This window comes from Erythrolamprus reginae, chromosome 2 (genome assembly GCF_031021105.1).
Source record: "Erythrolamprus reginae isolate rEryReg1 chromosome 2, rEryReg1.hap1, whole genome shotgun sequence".
NCBI classification, from domain to species: Eukaryota; Metazoa; Chordata; class Lepidosauria; order Squamata; family Dipsadidae; genus Erythrolamprus; species Erythrolamprus reginae.
The window spans coordinates 108,491,677-108,519,043 of NC_091951.1; the positions used below are offsets into that span (position 1 = coordinate 108,491,677).

Sequence of the window (27,367 nt, forward strand, 5' to 3'; positions counted from 1 at the left end):
ACATCCTGTTCTGGGGTTGAGGTTTCTGTGAGAATTTTACCTGAGAAACCTTTCTCATTGAGGGATGCAATGGATCCTGAACTAGATGCTAGATGTCAGTTGGCACTTATTAAAACACATGCAAAACTACTCTCAGGAAGAGACACCATTTTGAGTACAGAGAGAGTCAAAATAGTTGGAATAGGCAGGCAACATCAACTTCTACAAAAGTTGTGCAAATTGAACACGAACTACAATCTATTCAGACTGTTATTTGATCTGAATTTTAAGGAAAGTCTCTGTACCTGTATGGAGTTCCTAACAGTTCACAAACCTTTGTTCCCAGTAGCATTTTATTCTTTAGTGAAGTAACTACAAAATCATGAACTACTGTTTTGAGAGAGCTACAGCACGCTAACAGTTGGATGGAACAAAGAGCAGTCACAGGTTGCCTGCCAACAGATGATGTCATTTGAGTACCCAATGACATCTCTTAGAAATTAAATCTAGAATAAAAAATGCCCAATTAGATTCCTTTATGATAATAACGTGGGCAGAACGTTGAAGGGTATTTCCACTTACCTAGGTATTTCTACTTTCACTTCCCTCATTTGCCTTTCAAGAAGCACTAGAAAAGCCCAGCAAACTTTTTAAAATCTCCATTTCCCAGCCCTCAATCACATTGCACAGAGCTCAGTTCCTGAGGCAATAAAGACCATGGAGGACGAACATATTCTTCTCCCCCCAACTGGTTCTGCAGGACAACAAGCAAGGTATTTGTAGCTGCCACACAGCTCATTTCCTTGGGCTGAGTTTTGAGTTTCTACTATTGCACCCTCCACCGTATTGCAAAATAGGGGACATTTGATGTAGCTAAGAAACGTGATAATTGGGAGGGAGGGTCCTTCTGCAAAACCCCCAATGTGTCTAGACACATCTGTGTTGATATAAAAAGGAATTAAGACAAGCATTTAAGTAGACTCTCAGTGGATTGGCCAAAGTTTAGTGCCAGTTTTCCATGCTCAATGTCTTCCACCTGGGTTGCTTTATAATTCCCAGCATCCCATCCTATACACTGGTGGTTGTGCTAAATGGGAGTGTTCCAACTGGGGGAATCTGGTAGCAAAAGTCACAGGCTGGATTACATAGATTTTCAAAACAGAAGAGGACTCAAGATACTATGAAATTTGGGAAAAATTCTATGATTGGGTAACAAAAAGAAAAAAGATAAAATGTAAACTAAATACAGGTTAATATATAGAAGAAGAAAAAAAAGATTGATAGTGACCAAATACAAAATTCTGAAAACCTTTACCGGACCTTTATCAACATCTTCTTCAATCCAATCGGACCTTAGTTCAAGTGTTGATCAGAAAAAATATTGAAAAAACCGCGGCCACCATATGCCGCACAATGTTTAATCAAAGAAATTTAGAACTGTTAGAAACAGTTCACTGGGGGGTGCGGGTGAAGGAAGAGTCAGAAGGTAATAAATCATTTAGACAGAAAGTTTAAAATTTACTTTTTGGTATTGATATATATGTTTTGGTATTGATATATATGTTGAAATGATAGAGTTCACTTGGAAAGAATAACTATATGAGATAAGTATAATAACGCCATAGCGAATACCATATGTCGATATAATGATGCAAAGTATGATGTACCTGCTCTCTCTTCTTTTTATATTTTTGTAACACAATAAAAACTATTTAAAAAAAAGATTTTCAAAAGAGAAAACATGGGAAACACTGAAGCTGTAGCATTTTGAACATTTACATAGAAATAAGCCCATTTTGTATCCATGGAGTTCTGTGAATAAATATGGGTGGGATTACATTGCTTAGATTATTCTTATTTTTGTCTTCAACTATGATTTATTGAATAACCTATAATTGGCTTTACATTCATGCCGCCTCATAAACTATGCTTTATAAATCACAATATATTTCATGCTATAGGCTAACTCAACCATATTTCGACTTAAGCACAATTCAATTCAATTCCATTCTTAGCACAAGATTAGAAGTGTAGGCATATTTCTAACCTTGAATCTTTTCATATTGTGCTTCCTTCCTTAGCACAATCCTCTTGGGTAATCTTTCAATTTCACCAAAAAATTAGACACTATGTTTGGTGCTTAAGAAAACCAGTCAGGTTATAAGGAAATCACAGTATGTCTTATCAATTCAACAATATATTGTTATGCACTAAAACCAGATAAGTACTGGAGCTATTTTTTTAATCACTGGCAAAGAATTATACATTTTCTCCAGTATATCACCATTTTCAATTTTGTTTTAGAATGGTGCTTTGGAAATATAACTCAGTTTTCTCTCCCTTTCCTTTTCCTTCTGTTCTAAGCAGTAAAAAATGTTCACTTGTTGTTTTTTTTGGGGGGGGGGGGTTGCATCAAAAGGGTAATTTTAAAACATATTTGTGGCCATCAAATGCCCTTTGCTTTTCATTATTATTTATTCTGCCTAATAGAACTGCTTTGTACATTTTTTTTTTAAAAAAGAACAATATTGTTTTCAGTTTTGCTCCCCAAAATTCATTACATAGACATCTTACCACTGCTTTAAGAAAAGCTAAAATTTGACTGTATTACTTTCATAGCCATCCTGTAAAATTTTCAAAGCTTCATAAATCAGCAGAAATGTGAATATGAGTTCTCATATTCCCATACCACATCTGTATATTTTTTTACTGTGCCAAAAGTTGTATATTATGTCCTCAGATGCTGTAAAGTTTTACATGGTGAAAAAAAATTCTTAATAAAGGAGACCATTTTTAGGGGATTATACTGCTGTAAAGCTGGCCACAGACGCTGTAAGACAAGCCAATAATCAAAACCAAACGTTTAATAGGTTCCAGATGATTAGCTGTTGCTAAGGTGAAATGTGTTCAACAACCTCTCATCTATACTTCAATTATAAGCACATTTTCTAACTGCCACTGAGTGCATATTGGTATAACTTGCAGTTAAAATGCTAAACACTCTACAGTTTTTCCCCCCAAGGCAACACACTACAATATATTCTGTTTCTGAATCCATTCTAACTTAGGGTAATTTAAAATGGAAGACTGCTCAAAGTATACCAGGACACTCAATAAATGACAATATCTATCTAACAGTATGTGATCTCAGAATATCTCAGAAGAAGGGTCTGTCCTGAGTAGTACTTAGTTGGGGAAGAACCATTTTATATTTCTAGATGAGGAAGTTGAAAAAACATTCTGGAAGAAAGCGAACCACAACTGTAATGCTGCCAAATCTGCAGTCACCGGGAATGTAGTTAGCTGATATCGACATAAATAAATATTGAACAATTAGACCGTGCATTTTTATGATAATTATTTAAATCATAAGTGGAATTCTTTAACCTACCAGAAGGACTATCCCCCAGTTATCATGTCTATGGTGTCAATTAATGTATTTCAAATACTGTATTTTTTAGCCTCTTTTCCAGAATTGTTGAGAGACAACATGACCAACCTAGCAGCAAGTAGACCTAATAATATTTTACGAGGTTAAACTAACCTGCTAGTTTTGTATACAGTTGAAGGAAACATTGGACTGAAAGTTCTCGATTGCTTTTTTTTGGTAAAACTTGTATATAAAATTTGACATGTGGAAAAAGCTCTTCTAGGATGTCAATCTTTTTTTTTTAAACCACCTGGTGACTTTTCATCCCAAAAGCCCTTCTTCTGTAGCCTGTAGCTGCCTCTATAATCAGTATACAGATTGTTCAAAACTTCACCTGATTTTTACATGTTGCACATCTTGGCTTTTTTTTTTTAAATCATACTCTGTAGACTTCACTGGAGCAGTCACAAAGTACAAACGTACAAGAGGAATAGCCAGAACAAAAACCTTGATTTGTTATACTCAATGTTGGGCTGGAAAATATTTCTTCACGTTCAATTTCAACTTCAATTTTGCAAGCAACAAATCCAAATTAATGAATTATATAAAGGTCTCTTGGGAATTTCCCAATTTTGCTTTTGGACTAGGTTATTTTGCGATCTATGCGAGGGGTAAGATACTGGGGAATAAAGGGATTTTCTATAATTTGGTAGGGGACTTTTTAAAAATTGGTCATATATGGTTTTCTTTTAAATCTGAAGCCTACTACACTGTATTCATTTTGGTCTGTGTTATAGATATACAAAAGCCACACTTTTATCTTGCAATTATTATTTTATTATTATTATTTATTAAATTTGTATGCCGCCCCTCTCCGTAGACTCGGGGCGGCTCACAACAATAGTGGCAAAACAATGTAATACAAATCTAATAATTTAAACTAAAAACCCATAATTTAAAAACATGCACACAACACACCATACATAAACAATATAGACCTGGGGAAGTTATTTCAGTTTCCCCATGCCTGACGGCAGAGGTGGGTTTTAAGGAGTTTACGAAAGGCAAGGAGGGTGGGGGCAATTCTAATCGCAGGGGGGAGCTGGTTCCAGAGGGTCGGGGCTGCCACAGAGAAGGCTCTTCCCCTGGGACCCGCCAGATGGCAATGTTTGTTCATGAGGGTGGTGGTAGAGTATATACTTCATTGCCTCTATGTTATGCTAGGTTTGGCAGCTTCCGAAGGGAGGGAAGGGAGGGATTTCCATGAGGGAAATTAATCCTTTGGTATAAGGGAAAAAATACAGGTATTTTTTATTTTTTATTTATTTATTTTGTCTAATACACAATGAAGATTATAGAGGATATAGTAGAGAAAAAATATGAGATATAGGAGAAACTATAGGACAGGGGACGGAAGGCACTCTAGCGCGCTTATGCACGCCCCTTGACTTACTTGACTTAATCCTTGACTTACAACCACAACTGAGCCCAAAATTTCTGTTGCTAAGTGAGCCATTTATTTAGTGAATTCTACCCATTTTACAACCTTTCTTGCCACCTTGCTTAAGTGAATCACTGCAGTTGTGAAATTAGTGATACAATTGTTTATGATCAAAACATTTAAATATGGTAAAGGGTTAAATAAGGTCCAGGAGGGAAGTGTTTTTAATAGGAAAGTGAACACAAGAACAAGGGGACACAATCTGAAGTTAGTTGGGGGAAAGATCAAAAGCAACATGAGAAAATATTATTTTACTGAAAGAGTAGATCCTTGGAACAAACTTCCAGCAGACGTGGTTGGTAAATCCACTGTAACTGAATTTAAACATGCCTGTGATAAACATATATCCATCCTAAGATAAAATACAGGAAATAGTATAAGGGCAGACTAGATGGACCAGGAGGTCTTTCTCTGCCGTCAGACTTCTATGTTTCTATGTTTCTATGTTTAAGTGAATCACTGCAGTTGTTAAATTAGTGATACAATTGTTTAAGTGAACATGGCTTCTCCATTGATTTTTCTTGCCACAAGGTCGCAAAAGGGGATCACATTTAATTTTATCCATTTATTTATTTGACTTCTATGCCGCCCAATTCCACGGGACTCAATACAGTACAGAACAGTAGCAGACACATGATAGAACAGAACTTTATTGTCACTTTAAATGTACACTAATCAGCATTCATTAAAATGAATTTTTGTTGCATTCAGCTCTCAAAAGATAACCATTACACACACACATACACACACATCACAGTCTAGTTTGAATGTATACATATACATAGATAAAAAAAGGAATCCTTTAAATTTATAAGATGGACAGCATAAGGAAGAAAGCTGTTACAGAATCTACAGTAGGAGTCCTGCTGGAAATACTGTGAAGCCTCCTCCCAGAAGGGAGCAACAGAAACCGGCCCGTGAAGTGGGTATGCGGGGTCTCTAACAATGCTTTCATCTCTAAGCACTATAAGCTCTATCCTGAATAACAGGAAGTGAGCTTCCTATAATCTTCTCTGCTGTCCTTACCACTTCCTTTTATAGACTTTCTCTCTGAGGCACTGCAGCCACCAAATCAAACAGTGATATAGTTTGTTAAAACACTCTCAATTGTGAGTCTATAAAAAAGTGGCCAGTATAGAAGGAGGAAGATATGCTCTCCTCATCCCACGCAGGAAATGCAGACGCTGGTTTGCAGCTGTAGAAGTGGTCAACAGTATTTTTATTTTATTTTTATTTATTTTTATTTTATTTTATTTTATTCTTTGTCCAATATACAATACATATGGAAGAGAGTAGGCATTAAGTAATATATATAAAGATAGAAGGAAAAAGAGGATATATATGATATAAGAGATAAGGAGAGAATATATATGATATATGTATACAGTGATCCCTCGAGTATCGCGAGGGTTACGTTCCAAGACCCCTCGCGATACTCGATTTTTCGCGATATAGTGGTGCGGAAGTAAAAACACCATCTGCGCATGCGCGCCCTTTTTCCATGGCCGCGCATGCGCAGATGGTGGAGTTTGCATGGGCGGCGGGGAAGACCCAGGGAAGGTTTCTTCAGCCGCCCAGCAGCTGATCTGCTCGGCAGCGCCGCAGCAGCGAGGAGCCGAAGATCGGGGTTTCCCCTTTGCGTGGGCGGCGGGGAAGACTCAGGGAAGGTTTCTTCGGCCGCCCAGCAGCTGATCTGCTCGGCAGCGCCGCAGCAGTGAGGAGCCGAAGATCGGGGTTTCCCCGCCGCCCACGCAAAGGGGAAACCCTGATCTTCGGCTCCTCACTGCTGCGGCGCTGCCGAGCAGATCAGCTGCTGGGCGGCCGAAGAAACCTTCCCTGGGTCTTCCCCGCCGCCCACGCAAAGGGGAAACCCCGATCTTCGGCTCCTCGCTGCTACCCGCCCGCCGCTCGCCCGCCCGCCCGCCGCCCGCCGCTCGAGAGCAAGAGGGGGAGAGATAGAGAAAGAGAGAGAAGGAAAGAAAGAGATGAGAGAGGGAGGAAGAGAGTGTGAGAGAGGAAGAAGCAAGATAGAGAAAGAGAGAGAGAAAGAAAGATGAGAAAGGAAGAGAGTGATGTCATCGGGTGGGAAAAATCGCGATATAGCGTTTCGCGAAGCTCGAGATCGCGAAAATCGAGGGATCACTGTATATATATATATGTATATATTTGTTTTCGTAGATTTTCACGGGTACAGGTATGATGGTCTTGGTATATTCGGGTTTCTTCCCGTGTAGGATTTGGAAATTTCTGGCGACGTTTCGATGAGGTCCCACTCATCATCTTCAGGCTGGTGTTTCTCTCCTTGATCTCAAGTGAGCACTGCGAGACCTGAGCTGCATACCTTCTATAAATACTGGTGGCTGGGTGTGGTTTGATGGCTCAGCAATTGCCTGCTGTGTAGAAACTTCCTGGTGAGTCAGAGGGGTAACAATTGGGGTCGTTGATGTAGCTGAGGTATGCTGATTAGTTAATGGTTGTAGATTAGGCGTGATGTCCTGAGTAGTTGGGACTTGCAGGTTACTTGATTGCTTTACAATGTGTGTCCTGAGTCTGGTTTCTGTGGCTGGGATACGTTTGAGGGCTGGTTTCCAAATGTCTGGTAAGCGAGAGGTATCATCTCGCTTGTTCATATTTTGGGGATGTTTTTCTATCTCGATGGCTTCCATGATTATTCTTTTGCTGTAGTGTTCTGTTTTGGAAATTAATTTGGTATGTATATATGTATATAGATAGATAGATAGATAGATAGATAGATAGATAGATAGATAGATAGATAGATAGATAAGGTAAGGGAAGACAATTGGACAGGGGACGATAGGCACATCAGTGCACTTATATACGCCCCTTACTGGCCTCTTAGGAACCTGGAGAGGTCAATTGTGGAGAGTCTAAGGGAGAAATGTTGGGGGTTGGGAGTTGACACTATTGAGTCTGGTAATGAGTTCCACACTTCGACAACTGGATTGTTATCTGGTGTGTGTGTGTTGATAACTAATAATCTTACTTAGTCTCTCCACATATCTTTTGTCTATCTATCTATCTATCTATCTATCTATCTATCTATCTATCTATCTATCTATCTATCTATCTATCTAGTCCAATACACAATTAGGGTTTTAGTGGGTATATATCTATATACACAGTAAAATACATGATGAAGGTTATAGAGGAGATACTCATAGTAAAATATATCTAAGAAATAATAGAAAAGAAGATATAGGAATAAAACATATCAATGAAAGAATAGAAGAAGAGATATAGGAATAGAAGAAAGGTATAGGAGATATAGGAGAGCAATAGGACAGGGGATGGAAGGCACTCTAGTGCACTTGTACTCGCCCCTTACTGACCTCTTAGGAATCTGGATAGGTCAACCGTAGATAATCTAAGGGTAAAGTGTTGGGGGTTTGGGGATGACACTATGGAGTCCGGTAATGAGTTCCACGCTTCGACAACTCGGTTACTGAAGTCATATTTTTTACAGTCAAGTTTGGAGCGGTTAATATTAAGTTTAAATCTGTTGTGTGCTCTTGTGTTGTTGTGGTTGAAGCTGAAGTAGTCGCCGACAGGCAGGACGTTGCAGCATATGATCTTGTGGGCAATACTTAGATCTTGTTTAAGGCATCTTAGTTCTAAACTTTCTAGGCCCAGGAGGAGTGAAGGATGATATGTGGAGAGACTAAGTGTTGACCATTTCTACAGTTGCATTCTTGCGACTGATAGAGTATGGCTATGCCAGCTCTTTCTAATCTTTACAATGATCTTTGTTCTATTACTATTTAGAACCAGGTTATCTTTTTATTGCACCGGTCCCCCAAAGCCTTCAACTATTCCCTGTAAGCATCTTCATTGTCCTCCCAGACAAGACCCACCACTGCTGTGTCATCCGCACACTTCAGTAGCAGATTTGGCACAGCAGTCGTGGGTCATCCAGGTGAACAGTAGTGGACACAATACATAGCCCTGTGGGGAACCCGTCCGCAAGGAGATGGAATTGGAAACTTTTCTTTCAACTCGCGCAAACCGGAACCTACCAATAAGGAAAAAGGAGATCACATGATCCCAGGATACTGCAACTATCATAAATATGAGTCAGCTGTCAAGCTCTTAAATTTTGGTCATATGACCATGGGGATGCTGCAGTGGTCATAAGTGTGAAAAACGGCTGCAAGTCACTTTTTTGTAACTTAGAAAGGTCGCTAAACGAACAATTGTAAGTCAAGAACTACCTGTAATGACTTATTCGGGCTTTCTCTATAGTTCTTTCTTATTTTTTATGAAAATCATAAGGTGTGTTTGTGGGTGGATTACAGAGTCTTCTTATTTCAACTAACTTTGTAATTACTGCAAGAGGCAGCAGTCTGCATTATAAATTTATGTCTAAGCCAGTGTTTCCCAACCTTGACAACTTGAAGATATCTGGACTTCAACTCCCAGAATTCCCTAGCCAGCATTCGCTGGCTGGGGAATTCTGGGAGTTGAAGTCCAAATACAGTGATACCTCGTCTTACAAACGTCTCGTCATACAAACTTTTCGAGATACAAACCCGAGGTTTAAGATTTTTTTGCCTCTTCTTACAAACTATTTTCACCTTATAAACCCACCGCCACCGCTGGGATGCCCCGCCTCCGGACTTCCGTTGCCAGCAAAGTGCTCATTTTTGCGATGTTGGGATTCCCCTGCTGGGATTCCCCTGAAGCATCGCAAAAGCACAAAAGTCTGGAGGTGGGGTTTCCCATGGAGGGGAGCCTCAGGGCAATCCCAGTAGCGCAAAAACGGGCGCTTTGGCTGGCAAAAGGGGAGAATTTTGGGCTTGCACGCATTCATCGCTTTTCCATTGATTCCTAGGAGAAACATTGTTTCGTCTTACAAACTTTTCACCTCAAGAACCTCATCCCGGAACCAATTAAATTTGTAAGACAAGGTATCACTGTATCTTCAAGTTGCCAAGGTTGGGAAACACTGGTCTAAGCAACACGTATCTCTAGCAGATTCTTGCAGATGTGCATACATCACCATATTAAAGGCAGAGGTTTTGGTACAGGACCTCAGATTAGAGAGGGAGGGACAGACATTAGGATGGCTGGGTGAGTACTGACACACACCCCTCTTATCTTTGGCAGAAATTCTTGCAGCCGGGGGAGTGCCTACACTGTTTTTTCTCTCCTGGGGGTCCTGCTCCTCGCCGGCCAGGCTGTGACTGTCTACTTTGTGTATCAGCACGACAACCAGATCACCAAACTGACCATGAGCACCCAGCAACTGAAACTGGACTCCCTGAACGACCGCATGTCTAAAAGTTAGTAATCTACCACCCCTTCCCCCTCTCCACCCGCCACCCTTCTTTTTTACTTTCAGCTTCAGAGCACAAAGATAATGGATGGCCCTTAGGCAGGGCTTGCTTGTGACATCTTGTTTGCAATTGAACAAGCTCGCTGTGATCTCTTTATTTCATCCTGCTTGGAAAAAGCTACCTGGTAGGAAAAGAGATTGTTGAAAATAGTTTGTGGTTGAGTATGAAGATAGGGTTTCCGACTCAAACAAAACTAGCCAAAATTTGTACCGGGCACATTCACACATGGACAAAGGTAACCATGTCCTTGTGTTGCTTCAGAGTTATGTCTGGATTGTAACCAGGAGACTCAAATTCTTATGTCCCTGGTTTGACACAACTTTAAGGGTGGAAGGCACTATAATAATAATAATAATAATAATAATAATAATAATAACAACAACAACAACAACAATAATAATAATAACAACAACAACAACAACAACAATAATAACAACAACAACAACAATAATAATAATAATAACAACAACAACAATAATGATAATAATAATAATTATTATTATTAATTAGATTTGTATGTCGCCCCTCTCTGAGCACTCGGAGCGGCTTGTGAAATCTCTTACGTTTTTCCTTTTCTGTATGTATTTTACAACTCTCTTTCTTCCCACAGATGTCCAAAGATCAGGCCCAAAGTTGGCAATGGCTAATATGATGCCTTTGGCCCTGAATGAACCAGAGGTAAATAGGACAGACAGTGAAGGCCACTGTTTCCTTCCCTGACTTATTGTCGTCTATTTGTGTTGGAGTCCCAGTAGTTCCTCTTGAACTATTTCAGCGGGAGATTCTGCAACTTTTGACAATAAATGAAAAACTGTCTGGTTTTAACAGTTCGCCTTTCACAGCACTTCAGCCAAGGGTTATGTAGTACCCTCAAGGCAACACATTTACTTTTGTAACCTGGATCATGGTTACACACAATTTATTATTGTTTAGAAGTTTACCCACAAATATATTTAAAATTGATACACACAAAGCGCAGCAACCATTATGTTTAAATGATCTCAGTCCCTCCCTCCTTCCCTTAAGATCAGAAGAATAGACCCCTCCTCCCACTGCCTACTTGGTCATTCTTTGTCAAGTGGACCAGGTGTCCACTTGACTGATTTTTGCAGCCTTATTTGAAAAGCAACCATTACAAAAGCAACACACATGATAGAAAAAATGTGGTCTTTCTAAAAAAATAAAAATGAAGATGATTGAAAGTGAGAAAACAGAGAGCTCTGTTTCATCACCTTCAATCATCTTCATTACAAAGAGCACGTTTTTTCTATCACTCTCTGTTTTCTTACCTTCAATCATCTTCATTTTTATTTTAGTAGAAAGATCACATTTTTTCCTATCATATATATTGTTTTTGTGATGGTTTCTTTTCAAATAAGGCTTCAAGTTCATCTGGTCCACTTTACAAAGAATGACCCTACTATAATTCCAGAGACATGGAAACGCCTTCTAATTTTCTCCTTTTCCTGATATATATCGCTATTTTCTTATGTTACAGTTTCTGCTGATGGAAAGCAAACTGTCTAATAGCACCAAGGATCAAGTCAAACGCCTGCTCTTGGTAAGGCTGTGGTCATTCTTATTACTTTTCGGTGTGTAACAAAACATTGTGTCCTGATTATGGATAGTCCAGCAAATCTGTACTCAATGTGATGTGTAAGGCTGTGGCTCTTCCTTGAGCCTACCTTCTGTTGTGATTCAGCCTGAGGCTCCTCAGGGACCGGCTGGATCTCTGCCAGATCCATGCCCAGAGGAGGAGGACAGTGAACAGGAGGGGGAGGACCAGGCAGACGGGGGAGAGGAACGTCAGGAAGAGGAGGAGGGAGAGCAGCCTGAGACCCCTGGGGGGGGCTCTCCCCAGCTGGTAGCTTGGATTCATTGGATGAAGACGCACAGGCTATAATAGACATGAGGCAGCGACGAGCAGCTCAAAGACGGGGCCAATTAGAAAGGTATTTCCATCCCTGAATTGGCAACAGCTGGGTTTGGGTGTGGTTCTCCTCAGCAGGGTTGAAAAGGCAGGCCCGCCCTTACAGTCTTGTGGAGAGTTATCAATTGGGAGTCCTGTGACCTTGCTTCGATTCTCGGCGTCTCTGATCTTGGCTTGTGGCCTAGAAGTCTGGAAGACTTGGGGGAGGCGTGGGTTTTATTATCTCCAGCGTTGTTTTTGCCAGCAAGAATCCTGTTTTATTGCCTGGCCTTCGTGAAACCTCTGTGAAGCTTCATAGTGTTCCTGTCTGTAAGAACAGTTTTTGTTACCTGTGTTTGCTTTGAATTATATAAACTGCCTTTGCTTTTTCCCAGTGTGTCTGGCTACTCTTTTTGGTTGGTGTTGGCGTCTGGGGGGACCCAGACAGAACACCTTTCACCCAGCAATAGGCAGAGGAGAAGCCTGCACTTTGGATACACTATATATTAAATGCACGAAGACTGTCCTGGCAATATCACCTTCCTGCAAACTGCTTTCCGGATAGGCATGCCAAAGTTGGCAGAAAAATACATTGTTCTGATGGAGAAACTGCACAAAATGGCATCTCCATCTCTAGTATGATTGTGACAGCAGGAGAGCAGGCAGACTTAGGTTGCTTATATGAGACACACATCTTAACTATGGTGCCCACATATCATATCAATTAGCTAAATGACTGGCATTGTAAGAATGCAGTTTTTGATTTAAGGACTACCACTCAGTTCTAAATTTCCATTGCTAACTCCAAGGCAGTTGTTAAAGTGAGTTTTACGACCTTTCTTGTCACAGGTGTTGAGTAAATTGTTGCAGGTGTTAAGTGAATAGCAAGATTGTTAAGTGAATCTGGCTTCTCCATTGTTTCTGCTTGTTGGAAATTCACAAAAGGGGTTTAGATGACTCTCGGCCAGGGGTTTCCAACTTTGGCAATTTTAAGACTTGTGGACTTCAACTCCCAGCATTCCTCAGCCAGTCCATTCCTCAGTCCACAAATCTTAAAGCTGCTAAGGTTGGAGACTCCTACTCTAGGCCAGTGTTTCCCAACCTTGGCAACTTAAAGATATTTGGACATCAACTCCCAGAATTCCCCAGCCAGTGAATGCTGGCTGGGGAATTCTGGGAGTTGAAGTCCAGATATTTTCAAGTTGACAAGGTTGGGAAACACTGCTCTGGGCCACGGCATCAAACATGCCAGTTACCAAACATCCAAATTTTGATCACATGACAATGTAATACTCATAAGTGACTTTTTTGGGTGGCATTGTAACTTTGAATGGTCACTAAACAAATGGTTGTAGGTTGAGGACAGTTGTATATTCCCTATCTCAGAAGTGTCAAACTTGCAGCCTGCGGGCCGGATGCATCACTCACTGGCCACGCCCACTCGTCCCAATACGTCACCTGACACTAGTGTGATGATGCAAGTTTGACATCCCCTGCCCCAGTTAATTATGAAACATTTTGTAAGAAAACTTTCAATCCCTAGAATTCAATTCCTAGCCTACCACAGGAGGAGGAGAAAAGACAGGGAGAAAAATTGGTGTTGTGAAGACAGAGAGCAAGAGGGAGTAATGGGATATCAGAAAGAAATTTAAGGGACATCTCATTCAGATTGTCATCTAGACTCAGCCATTAACCCATTTTCCGCAAAAGATTTGCCCTTCTTAGAATCGGTTCTGAGTATTCACTACTTTTATAAATCTCATTAATCTATTTTGCTTTTCGAGCAGCAAAGTTGACTGAGGAACATTTTCTCCAGACATGAGAATCAGCCAATGATCCTTGACTGCAGATACATATAATTTGTGGAGGAACTGAAACTCAAAAGAAAAACGAGAGGCCTTCTTTAGTGAATCTTACAGAACCTAGCAGTAGTTTCTGCCAAGATTTAAGGAAGCTGCTGATGAAAGCACAGCATATCAAGCTGGGACTTTTGGTGCACCAGTTTGCACCGGATAAGTCGATTAGCAGTTGGTTTTGTTTTGTTTTTCTTCAAGCAACGAAGCACAAACTGTAATTCTGTGCCGGTTTTTCACAGTCAGGCGTGTAACTGCTTTGGACCCTGGCCAGAGAGTTCTTCTTCCTAAGTGCTCTCACTTCAACTGTGCGAAGAGAGCTGTACTTTTTATTTCAAGTTCCTTTTTTGCTTGATTTGTGTGATTTAGCACCACTCCCCAGCCTAGGTGTTCACATGTATTCAATGTGCTAGATGAGTGAAATTGATATTTTCAAAACCTCTTTGGCCTGTCTGCTGTTCTCATACTGAGAATCACATTCAGATTTGGAGTCCCAGTGAGACAGAGTGTCAATGCCATTAAGTAGACTAGGCTAGGAAATAAACTCTACAATAGCTTTAGCCTTCCTTCAGCTAGGAAGGTTAAATCAACCCTGAGGTTGGATGTAATAAGAGTCTCTTGCAACAGTCTCATTGTGCTATAACTTCTCTCTCTTCCTATAATTCAGTGAATTAGGAAGGTATCTGCCTAAGCTGTTTCCTAATGTCATCTGTTCCTGGACTTAATGTTTCAGCTTCTTTTATCTAGGTAGCAGCTACATGTCTCCATCAAGGTCAGCTTCCTTGTTCTTTACAAGGAAGCAGGGGTAGGTTTTGTCAGGATGAATACCTGAAGTAATATTTCAAGTACAGTAGAAGTAAAGTGAATGCTGAATCATGGTGCTTCAGCAGAATGATGCAATCTATTCTACGATCTGATTGGTCAGTGCATGTATATAATGCAATACAACTTTTGTGTGGGTGTGGCCTGGTTTGATTTAGTGGTTTAGTGTAGTGTGGTCTAATAATGGTTGGTTGGTTGGTGGTTCTATAATATAGTGTAGAGTAAGTAGTTACTTTTTGATACTACTAAAGAAGTAAAAGAGCCTTCTGAAGAAAGAATTTCTGCTGTTGTGTCTTTATTGAAAAAAACTATCTTGTTCCTGGTAGCCGCCACGTTTCCAACGCAACTCAAAATAACTCTGAGTCTGACCAGTTATTGGCCCAGGGCTGACAGAAAACAATAGCTGTTAGGAAACTAGACATAGGCAGGTAACCAGAGTTGACAAGAAACCAGGTTTCTGAAGGAGACAGAGCCAGATCTACGACAGAGGATTTGTTCCTGAGTAAGTTGAACAGCTTTTTCCTGTGAGTAAGGGCTGTTTAAATTTGGAAAATGGTATTTTCAGCAGCCAGTTTGCCATTTGAGAAACTCAATGAGACTAACTATCATACGTGGAGCATTAAGATGCAGAGTTTTCTCACTAGAGAAGGTCTCTGGGGATAACTTACTTCACTGCCGGTTCACTTCCTCCTGCGCTGTGTGTGCACGCACGCATGCATGCATAATGCCAATTTTCTTTTTAAAAAAAACAATGAAAAAAAAGTAGAAAACAAGATGGCAACGTATGCGCAGTGGTAAAACTCAGTTTCTGCACATGCACAGAAGGAAAAAAAACCTGGAAAAAATCCTGTCCCCCAATTTTTAATTTTTTTTAATAAAAAAGATGGCGGCGTCCACAGACTGGCTCTGATAGAACCGGTTCTGTGACATCATCGTGACATCACCAGCAGGTTGCTACCAGTTTGGGTGAACTAGTCCAAAACAAAAGGAACCCACCTCTGCGAAGAAGAGAATTTAGGAAGGAAATTGGAGGGAGGAAAACTATGGATTAAAGATGTCAGTATCTCCTTTTCTATTTTAAAATACCATTCAGAAGAGTGAAGTGGTGGTCCAGTTCAAATGTACAGAACTGTTGCAGTCATGTCTAGATGATCCTACATATTAGGGCACTTTATTAAATTGCTGAAACCAAGTTGGTCAGTATGTGTAAACTAAGCCTAGTCTTAGGTTCATATATCATACAAAGTCATCACATGTGTTGTTCCATTTGGGCTAAACATGTTGCATGACACTGACACCAGTTGTTTCAATACTCTATAGTTAAACAAATCATAGTTTGGCATAGCATGTGGATTCATGCGTAACCCTAAACCATGTATTAAACATAGTTTCTTGACCAAGCTGCAGAGGCTTAGCCACACCAGAAGCCAAAATGAAATGAGAAAAACTATCAGCATATGAAACTGATTGCTCTTGAACAACAGCCCTTTTTGCACCTGTACTATAAATATGTCTCTTTTTTTAGCGAGAAAACCCAACCAGAACTTTTCCTCAATTAAAAAGCAACTTCCTGGAAAACATGGGATACCTGAAGATCCGCATGCCTTACAATGATTGGAAGGTAAATCTGTCATTTCTACAATTTTGTTCCTCCTCCTTGGATGCTCCTGATTTTCTTTCCAGAACACTCATTTCTCTTCTGTGATTGTCTCATTTTCTTATCCTGCACTGCCTTATTCTGATTTCCACAATCTATTGGAAAATCAAGTATAGTCTATTTATTTATTTTATTTATTTGTTTATTTTGTCCAATACACAATGAGGGTTTTAGTGGGTATATATCTATATACACATAGTAAAATACATGATGAAGGTTATAGAGGAGATACTCATAGTAAAATATATCTAAGAAATAATAGAAAAGAAGATATAGTAATAGAACATATCAATGAAAGAATAGAAGAAGAGATATAGGAATAGAAGAAAGGTATAGGAGATATAGGAGAGCAATAGGACAGGGGACGGAAGGCACTCTAGTGCACTTGTACTCGCCCCTTACTGACCACTTAGGAATCTGGATAGGTCAACTGTAGATAATCTAAGGGTAAAGTGTCCTACTAGAATCCTCCACCTTTCTACCTTCCTCTCTACTTACATAAGAAACACCTGCATCTTCCTATGGATCTTCAAAAGCCCTCTTTAGGAGATACAGATTATTCTCCAAGGAGCTACCAAAGAAGGACAGAACAATAGTGGCCCTAACATAGTATAATTAACCTTCAGTAACAATATCTGGTCTGTTTGCAGGATTTTGAAACCTGGATGCACAATTGGCTGATCTTCCAAATGGCCCAAAATCAGAACACCGAAGAAAAAGGTAGGAAGACTGGTAGGAAACAAATAATTTTAAAGCAGGAAGTAAGCATGGAATTCTTGGAAGCAAAGAACTCAGGGCAGATCATGTTCTACTTGTGCTTACCATTCTAAAGAGGTGTAGGAAATGAGTAGCAACAGCAACAATATTCTAGGCTTTTCCAAGTGTTATGATGTGAGGAAAGTTAAATACTGAGGTATATGCAGAAGGATCAAGGTAGAATAGGCCTTGGTGTCCCCCCCATCCCCATCCAGCCAAGATTTGAGACCCAAGAGTTACACAATAGCGTGAGCTCCCCTTACTCACCCCAGCTCCTGCCCACATACCAGTTTGAAAGCATGTAAACAAAGGTGGATAAATAGGTATCACTTCACTCTGGTAGGAAGGTAACAATGTTCCATGCACTTCAGTGTGTAGTCGTGCTGGCCACATGGCCACAGAAATGTCCTCTGTCAGTGCTGGCTGTCTAGTCTAAAAAACAGAAATGAACACCACTCTTTAGAGTCAGATACCACTGGAAAGGGAAGGCCTTTACCATTAGAGGAAGAACTCAGAAGTTCCTCTTTTTTAATTGGAGAGAAGCCCCATGTTCTTCTATGAAAGAATTCAAAGACACCATCTTGTAAATGCAAACGAGTGATGCGGTGGTGAGGTGGAGCTTTTGCCTCACAACCAGGAGGCTATGAATCCGATCCTAGCTAGATATTTCTCTCACTGGGCCCAATGAGAATACATCTTACAGGATTCTCTTCTGCCTCATGAATCCCAGTGATTGGTCAGGTCCCACAGAGTTGGCCTATTCCAGGCCCCGTTAGCTAGGCCAGTGTTTCCCAACCTTGGCAACTTGAAGATATCTGGACTTCAACTCCCAGAATTCCCCAGCCAGCGAATGCTGCCTGAGGAATTCTGGGAGTTGAAGTCCAAATATCTTCAAGTTGCCAAGGTTGGGAAACATTGAGCTAGGCAATGTTGCCTGGCAGGGCCTAGAGGTAGAGCCTTCTCTGTGTGCAAACTCCACCCCCCTGGAATCAACTCCCCCCAGAGATTTGCACTGCCCTACCCTCCTGGCCTTCCATAACTCCTTAAAAAGTAATTTTTGCCAGCCGGCCTGGGGCTGTTGAGCACTGGTATTCTGCTCCAGCCATACTTATCTGAATGTAAATGGAATGAATGTGAGTGATTGTTTTTTTTAATAATCGGGGTTCTTAAATAACATTTAGATTAATTTCAACAAATTGGGTTTCTTATATGTCTTTTGTATTGCTCCCATTTTGTAAGCCACCCTGAGTCAACGGAAAAGGGTGGCATAGAAATCCAAACAAACAAACAAAACAAACAAACAAACAAATAAACAAATCTGCTGATCAAAATTCTGCATTGGCAATAGGAAGGACATCCAGCCAGGAAAGGCTTAGCTCCATTCAGTTGCCCAGACTCCACTCCCCAAGGGATTATGGGGTTATTAAAAGAAGATGATCTTGGAAATGCAAATTTCATGTTCTGTCACAAAGGGAATTTTACCATTCCTTCTTGTTTTACAGCTCTCCATCCTACACAGTCCTTCCATCTTCTAAATTACTAGGATGGAGAGTGAGGAGAAATTTCCTTCCCAGACAGACTAATTTGTGGGAACTGGATGAAAGTTTAGTTCTGTTCTCAAACAAGCCAAGGGAGGCCTCTCACTCTAAGCCAATACCCAGAAGGCTTTTCTAGATGCAACACATGTTTTTAATTGATGCCAATGGTATAGCTCCTCTCTTCATGTCAATGTTGCTTGAATTCAGTATTGTTATTGCTAGCTGTAAAATTATATCAGTGCATTATTCTGTGCCTTTCGGTTCCTTTTTGCATAAAATAAACCACTTGCCTTTGGCCCTGCAAATTATGTATTTCTGAGAGCAACATATCCAGGGGGATTATTGAAGGATGTGCCAAGCAATATTGCCCTTTGGGTATAACTCATTGTGCAAAATATTTAAATGCCCTCTTGATGTAAATTGGCCAACGTCTTAAGCCGGGAAGAAAATGTCCATCTTTATTAGGTGCCTACATTTATTAAGAGTGATGCTCCATGTCACTAGTAGATTAGGACTGATCCCAGTGAGCAAGAGAAGAAGAAGGCCACTGTTTTCTCTTCTCATTCCATCTTCTTTCCCAGGGCTCCCTGACACCCATTGAAGGGACCCCTTTGAACACATTGGATGCCATTTTGGGGACAGGGTAGGGGTGACTTTCTGGAACAATTAATAAAAATAATTTTGGAACAACCTATTTATGCAGTGCTGATTGTTTTGCTACTACAGGCTGCTTGACTTGGCAATCTTTTATAGCTGAAACTACAAAGAAGAGGCAATGGGCAAAATGTACACAGTACAGTACACAAAATGATTTACAACAGGGCACTTAGTGACTAAAGTTACAACGGCACTGAAAAAAAGTGACCAATGACCAGTTTTCACACTTATCGACTATTGTAGCATCCTCACGGCCCCGTGATCAGAATTGACTCATATTTACGATGCGTGCAGTGTCTTGGTGAGTCACATGACCTCCTTTTTGCATCTTTCTGAAAGCAAATTCAATGGGGAAACCAGATTCACGTAGCAACGGTTTGACTAATTTAACTAATGCAGTGATTCCCTTGACAACGGAGGCAGGAATGTTGTTGTAAAATGGGGCAAACTTACTTAACAACATACCTTTTTGCCTCAATTGTGGTTGTAAGTCGAGGGCTCCCTGTTAACTTATTGAGCCTGGTGGCTGATGAACTTTTCATGCTGTAGAGCCCAGAACTTTAAAGAACTGAGGTGGCGCAGCAGGTAGAATGCAGTACTGCAGGGCACTGAAGCTGACTGTAGATCTGTAGGCCAGTGGTTCAAATCTCATCACTGGCTCAAGGTTGATTCAGCCTTCCATCCTTCCGAGGTGGGTAAAATGAGGACCCGGATTGTGGGGGTAATATGCTGGCTCCGTTAAAAAGTGCTATTGCTAACTTGTTGTAAGCCGCCCTGAGTCTAAGGAGAAGGGTGGCATGAAATAAATAAATAAATAAATAAACAAATAAACAAATAAACAAACAAACAAATAAATAAATAAACTTAGACAGAAAGAGAAGAGAAAGCACTGGAAATCCCAAAGCAGAAGAATGTGTCCGTGTTCTTGTTATCTTTCTCTCCCCCCTTTCTCTCCCTCCATCTCCCCTTCCCCCCTCTCTTTCTCGCTGCCATCCCACAGTCTGGCAATAAGTGATCCATTTGGTACTTTAGTTACAATCTAGAAGTTGCATCTGTGAGGAAGGAAGACCAGGGATGCAAATTAAGAGCCTCTTCAGTATAATTTAAAATCCCTGGGAGCATCTTAGGCATTTCAGCAACTCCCTCCCTAAATGATTCAATAGTGCTTCAGTAAGTTCAGTAACTTCATGTAACACCGCTGAGCACCAATGTTGCGTGTTAAGAAGAATTCTTCCTTCTGTGATTTCTGCAGTTTTTGAAATCAAACCCAGTGGCTGAGATTTTCATATCAATTAGCCACCCAGCAGCCATCAGCCACTGCCCCCATTACCAGAATTTATATTAATTCTACCTCCATGAAATTACTCATTAGCGTTTGCTCTCATTAGGCTAAATGGTTTCCTTGGGAGCCATCCCAATGAAGTAGCTGTCCTAATTAAAGTGGCATATTGTTACAAAAAGCATTATTTCCTTACCCTTCCCTTTCCTTTGATGCAGTTGCAATGGAACCACCTGTTTTGATGATTAAGGAGTAGCTGCCATATGTTAAAACTTTGCTTGGAGCTTCCAGGCTCCTTATGTGTGGTGCAATGGCTCTACAGTAGACTCCGTTGCTCCTCTTCCTTTCCAATGTGTATGGTGTATGCAAACGCCCCACCATCCTGGGGCAAGCTCCATTGAATGCTTCTCCCTGAGAGACTGGCTTTTTGGAGTGTAGTTGTGCCACATTCTGAGAAACACTTCATTTCTGAATTATCCTCAGTACTGTATATACATTTGTCATCTTTAATTATATCAGCATCGGAGAGCTGCATCTCTTCAGACATAGTGAGAGTACACTCCCAACACTCCTCAATTTTTTTAAAAAAAATATATATTGCAAATTAAAATACAAAGTCCAAAAGAAAAAAAGGAAAAACCAAAATGATAAGACAAAAACAGACATAAAACAACAAAAAATATTGTCCAATTCCCAGCTGAATATTGATAAACATATTTCACCAATTTGCAAAATGGGTCCAGTTTATAAACTTCTGCAACTCTATTTGACTTATCATCTGTCTACTATAAAAAAGAACTGTTAACAGGTAAACCCAGGTGTAAAGCTAAACTTTAAAGCCCTCTGTTCAGAATTCATTATTGTAATTAACTCACAGAAAGTCCACAAGAACTTCTGTTCTATCATACACTGTTGTACTCATTAACTCTGATTTGTCCAGGATCAAATATCCTAGATCAGGGGTGTCAAACTTACATTGTCATGTGATGTATCATGACTTCCTCCCCTTCATTAAACTGGGCATGGGCATGGCCAGCCCGTGGCACATCTGGCCCATGAGTTTGAGAGCCCTGTCTTAGTTATTTGACAACTCTAGCCATTCTTTTTTAAAAAGAGAGTGGGCAGTCATTTGTCTGAAATAGTATAGGGTTTCCTGCTTGAGTAGAGGGTTGGACTGGAAAATTAGCATTGGCATTTAGACTTATATACCGCTTCACAGTGCTTTACAGCTCTAAGTGGTTTTCAGAGAGTAAGCATATTGCCCCCAACAATCTGGGTCCTCGTTTTACTGACCTTGGAATTATGGAAGGCTGAGTCAAACTTGAGCCTACTGAGATTCGATCTGCCAAACTGCTGGCAGCCGGTGATCAGCAGAAGTAGCTTGCAGTACTGCACTCTAATCACTGCACCACCGAGGCTCCAAGGTCCCTTCCAACTCTGTTGTTCTGTTATTGTCCTTGCTCGGTGAGGCAGAGGGGAGTTGGCCCCATAGCCTGCACTAAAGGCCATACATTCTGCATCATCATTTGTGTTCTTCTGAAGGCAAGGGATGTGATTATTGTGATTTACAAGTGCTTTAAAAGGACAGTGAGAGTACTGGCAATCAGCTCTAAATATTAAAATTTTCTTGGTTCTCCCTTTTCTTTTTTTAAAGTGAAAACCAAGTGCCAGAAGGAAGAGTGTGTTAAGGGAATCCATCCAGGAAGATTCTGTGCCCATTGCGATGAAAAGGGGAACTATCTGCCTTTGCAGTGCCATTCCAGCATTGGCTATTGCTGGTGTGTCTACAAAAATGGCACAATAATTGAGGGCTCTAAAATCAAAGGACGTCCAGACTGTACTGGTAAAGAGCTTCTTTCTGCTATCAAGGGGGTGGAGAGTTACTCATAAGATGGTTATGGCTATGAATATTAAATTTGTTTGCTGCCCATCTTGCAGTCTGAAGTGACTCTGAATTGCTTCCTGTGTGATACAAATATCCAATATAAAAACATATAAAAATTAAGCTAAATAATAAGTAGGTTTGGAGTGAAGAAGTGTTAATGCATCACCAACCACTTCCAGCCAAAAGCTTTTCCCTCAGGAGCCCATAGCTGTTCTGTCTGGGTGTCCCCAGACTTCAACACCAACTGAAAAAAGCAGCCAGACACGCTGGTAAAAGCAAAGGCACTTTATAGTTGGAAAAACAAACACAGAGAAAAACCTGTTCGTCCCAACAGACAGGCTATGAGGCTTCACAGCGGAGTCATGACGGCCAGACAATACAGCAGACTTCTTGCTGGCACACACACCACTGTAGAGAATAAGACCCACGTCTTTCCCCCCAAGGTTTCAGCCTTCAGGGCCACAAGCCAGAGTCAGAAACGCCAAAGATCACAGCCAGGTCCCAGGACTCCCAAAGATACTACTCCACAATACAGGAAGGGTGGGTCTGCCTTTTCAGCCTTTCTGGGGAGAACCACACCCAAACCCAGCTGTTGCCTATTTAGGGCTGGAAATACCTGGCTAATTGTCCCCTTCGTTGTGCTGCTCTTCTCTGCCTGAGATCGATGATGGCTTGTGCATTTTCATCCAAGGACTCCAGGCTGCTTGCTGGGGAGAGCTCCACCCCGGGGGACTCAGGCTGTTCTCCCTCTCCCTCGGCCTGATATTCCTCCTCCCCGTCTGCCTGGGCCTCCTCCTCCTCCTCCTGTTCCTCATCCTCCCCCTCTGAGCATGGAGCCGGCAGAGGTTCAGCCGTTCCCTGAGGAGCCTCAGACGGAATCACAACAATAGCCAGGTTTTAAGGGATTTTTCTGAAGGCTAAAAAAATCTTACCTCCCGTTTAAGATATTCCAAAGAACAGGTGCCATCGCAGAAAAGGCCCTTCTCTTGGATCTGGTCAAATTCCTTAGCTGATGGGATCTGCAGTAGGCTCCTTTGCAGCACGAATTGGACAGGCCAATCCCACTGGGAAAAGATGGTTCCATAGATATCCTGGATTCATGCTTTAGAGCAGAGGTCTCCAACCTTGGCAATTTTAAGACTCGTGGACTTCAACTTCCAAGTAAAACTTGGCAATTTTAAGACTTGTGGACTTCAACTTCCAGAATTCTTCAGGCTGAGGATTTCTGGGAGTTGAAGTCCACAAGTAAAGTTGCCAAGGTTGGAGACCCCTGATTTAGAGAGCTTTAAAAGTAATAACCAACACCTTGAATTGCACCTGGAAGCAGATTGGCCTCCAGCAGCTGAGGCAAGGAGGTTGCTACACACCAGGAAGGCTGGTACAGCAGCAACAATCCCATTTGATCCTGTGAGCCTAGTATCAGAAACGGGATACTTCCCATCTGGAAACAAGGGGAACATTGTCCCTGAAGGCCAAAAGATATTATTGAATGAGAACTGCCACTCCCGCTATCCTGTGGCCTTGATTGGTGCCAAACTCTATCATCCCTCCCCCAAAGTACATCTCTGAGAGGGTCTGGGAATGAGTTTAGACAGCTGGAACACGCCACTGGTCTTAAGTATCACCATCTTCCCCTGGTTTCCATCTATATGCTCCCTGCCCATTATCACTTGAATAAATTACCCCATCCATTTATAAAGCTTTTGTACACAATGCAAGGATATTTCATCAAATGTGAACTGCTGACAGCAATTGCATTGTCTTCTATTAGTTTTATAAATGCTTTTCAATAAATAAACAACTATTGCCAGGCCACCATCAGTAGCTATACCAGATTTGTTAGTAAAGATTTTTTCAAAAAAAGCAAACAAACATTTTAATGTAATTTCTATTCCTTCAGGTAAATCAAATTTAATTGTACCTTTTAATGGTACTATTAATGGTGATATTTGTTATCTCCTAATAAAAATGGCAAATCGAGTCATATTTGTAGCATTACTTCTTCATCTACTTCCAAAGCATAAAATTTCAAATTACTAACTTTACTGTCCAAATCTATTTCAATAGAGAAAGATATTTTTTTCTATATTTTTGAAATTTGCCTGGCTATAGTCCAGTGAGACAAACTGATTTTGGAAGAATCCATTAAAAAAATTAGGATAAATTATTTCGGACACACTTTCCATAAATTATTTAATAAACTCACCATTAGTAAATGGTTTTGATTTTTTTGCAATCAGATTTTCTATTACACAAAGTTCATAATAGTTATAAATTTGTTTAAAAATGGTTAAGATGACATACTTTTTTCAGTTCTTCTGTTTTGTTTTTATAAAACATCCCTTGATATGCATTGAATTTGGCAGCATGTTTTACATATGTCTTTCCAAATTGTAATCTTTAAAACTGACATGATTCCCTGCAAATTAAGCATAGTGTCTTATTATTTGTTTTGACAAAAAAGTACTCAACTCTCCATTTTTTGTTGAAAAGTCTTTCTTAATCCATAAATTTTCATATTTAATGTTTTGGGGTTTTCGACAAGATGTTAAAGCTGTGTTTTCATAAAAGAATAAGCAACCATTTTTTTCCTAGTATTAGTGATATGTAAATGTGCATATGTTATTATATTAATATCATGAGCAAACTCTATTTAATTAATTTTTGCACCACTCTACCCCAGTTGCTAAAAAAGCTATTTTAACTTATTATTTTATGAACTAGTGCAATATTATTTTATGAACAAGTGCAATAATTAAATCAGAAAACTTACACCTCTGCTTCCCAACAAAAAATTAGATATTTTTTTCTGGATTAATAAGTGTCTGTCTTCACAGGCACACACACATTGTATTATCACACACCTATAATTTGTTACCCCTGGATTTTACTTGCCAAGTTGCACAAGCACATGTAATGTCTGACACACATGGATTTCTATTCAACTAAATGTGGGGGGCACAGGAGGTGGAGTTAACATGTTCTGCGCCTCCCTCTACACATTGTTTGATTGTTGCCTATGTAGTCCATACGTTGAGTACTATGCAACTGAGTCATAAAAATATAGCTAAAAATCATGTAATGTTAAAAGTTTAGATATTGGGGCCGCATTACTAGGTATTCACGATTCAGGTTGGACACATCTGATCTAGACCGTGATAGCAGTGTTCCAATACTTGAAGGGTTGTATCAGAGAGGAGGCAGTCAATCTATTTTCCAAAACACCTGAAGCCCAGACAAAGCATAATGCATGGAAGCTGATTAAGGAGAGATTCAACCAAGAAATTGTTGTGGTTGGCTCTGGGCCAGTTTCTGCTCCGAGGACTGTGGGTGTTGGTTTGGGAGAATCCTCACGTTATCAGAGACCGGTTTTGCTGCCAACAGCTTCGGACAGTGAGGATTCTGTGTCAAGGGCAGATTCTGGGAGTGAAGCAGGATCGGATGATGAGGTAGCTACAGGCAGCCTATTAGCTAATGACCCCATTAGTGAATCATCATTAGATTCAGAGGAAGAGGGATTCATAGATGCTCGCAGGCGCAGGTTTATGACAAGAAGGGAACAAATGCACAAGTATTATAGAAGATAAGGAAGAACACCTGTGGCTGGGGCAATTAGGATACTGGGGCTGCTGATAAATTGTCAGCATCGCTGAGAGCGTGCATGGGAGATTATCCGTTTGCAAAGACGAGTGTTGTTTGATTTTGGACTGCTTCAGGATTTACAAAGACTTTTTGAATATTTCAGTTAAGTACAGTGTGGACTCTTGAAGGGGGGTAGCTGTGACGTCTTCACAGCTACTTTTATCTGCTCTGCTTTTGTTTTTGCTTTTCACAGCATTCCAGGCTTGTGGGGGAGCACTTTGGCTGATTAAAGTGCGCGTGTACAATACTCTGTTTTGATAAACCTACTCTTTGTTTAATTTACAACAGCGTGTGTGTTTGAATTTACACTTTGGACTTTATTTATTTATTTTACTTATTTATTAGATTTGTATGCCGCCCCTCTCCGCAGATTCGGACTTAATTGGGGCTCGTAACGTGAAGCCCGGCATAACAGAATTAAGGAAAAATTTTCTGACAGAACAATTCACCAGTGGAACAGCTTGCTTTCAGAAGTTGTGGGAGCTTCATCATTAGAAACTTTCAAAGAGACTGGATGACCCTCTGTCAGAAATGGTATAGGGTCTCCTGCTTGGGCAGGAATTGGACTAGATGACCTACAAGGTCCCATCGAACTGTCATTTTGTTAGATCAACGGGAGGTGTTGTTGGTTAATAGACAAGCTAAACTAGGATTATAGGTACGTCCTGATCAGGGAAAAGCTAGTCTTTGTGCACTAATAAAAGATCAGGGGGCTTTGCTTCTAGAGGATTGGGGGCTTTTTGTAAGGCCAAGACAGTTTCATCCCAGGTTTAAATAATATGCCAGTTGCAGTTTCTGGAAATGTAAGAGCTGAAGACTCCAAAATACACACAATAAAGGAATATTGGTAAAAATGAGAGCATTTGTAGAGGCAGGGATTTAATTAGGGAAAAGGCAACTACATTTATCAGTGTCCAGACACCCTTAATTTATTTTTTTTTGCTGAAAATAGAAAAAAAATAATTTGGGATTTATCTATTTAGAAAAAAATAGAATATGGAAAGAAAGAAGCAATGATAGAATTAGACAGATGGAGGACAACATATAAATTTATTTATTTATAACTGCTGTAAAGATCAGAAGCTTTTTGTCTTTTCTGTCTTTTTTCTTGTATTCCCTCTTTTCTTTTCTTTCAAGTTTGTATTTTTTTAACTTTGTAAAACAT

The 27,367-nt window shown here is 40.4% G+C and overlaps 1 protein-coding gene across 3 annotated transcripts in view; it reads left to right on the top strand.

Moving 5' to 3' along the window:
* Positions 1 to 529: 529 nt before the first annotated feature.
* Positions 530 to 27,367, top strand: part of CD74 (CD74 molecule) — a 119,204-nt gene continuing 92,366 nt past the window's right edge. Inside the window, exons 1-7 of one of the 3 annotated variants that reach the window (XM_070739066.1) lie at positions 530 to 752; positions 9,975 to 10,150; positions 10,815 to 10,882; positions 11,703 to 11,765; positions 16,314 to 16,409; positions 17,096 to 17,165; positions 22,330 to 22,518. In XM_070739066.1, the coding sequence (XP_070595167.1) occupies positions 697 to 752; positions 9,975 to 10,150; positions 10,815 to 10,882; positions 11,703 to 11,765; positions 16,314 to 16,409; positions 17,096 to 17,165; positions 22,330 to 22,518 (718 nt within the window). In that variant the 5' untranslated portion in view covers positions 530 to 696. The remainder of the gene's footprint in view (positions 753 to 9,974; positions 10,151 to 10,814; positions 10,883 to 11,702; positions 11,766 to 16,313; positions 16,410 to 17,095; positions 17,166 to 22,329; positions 22,519 to 27,367) is intronic. The other 2 variants (XM_070739065.1, XM_070739067.1) reach the window with 2 other exon arrangements.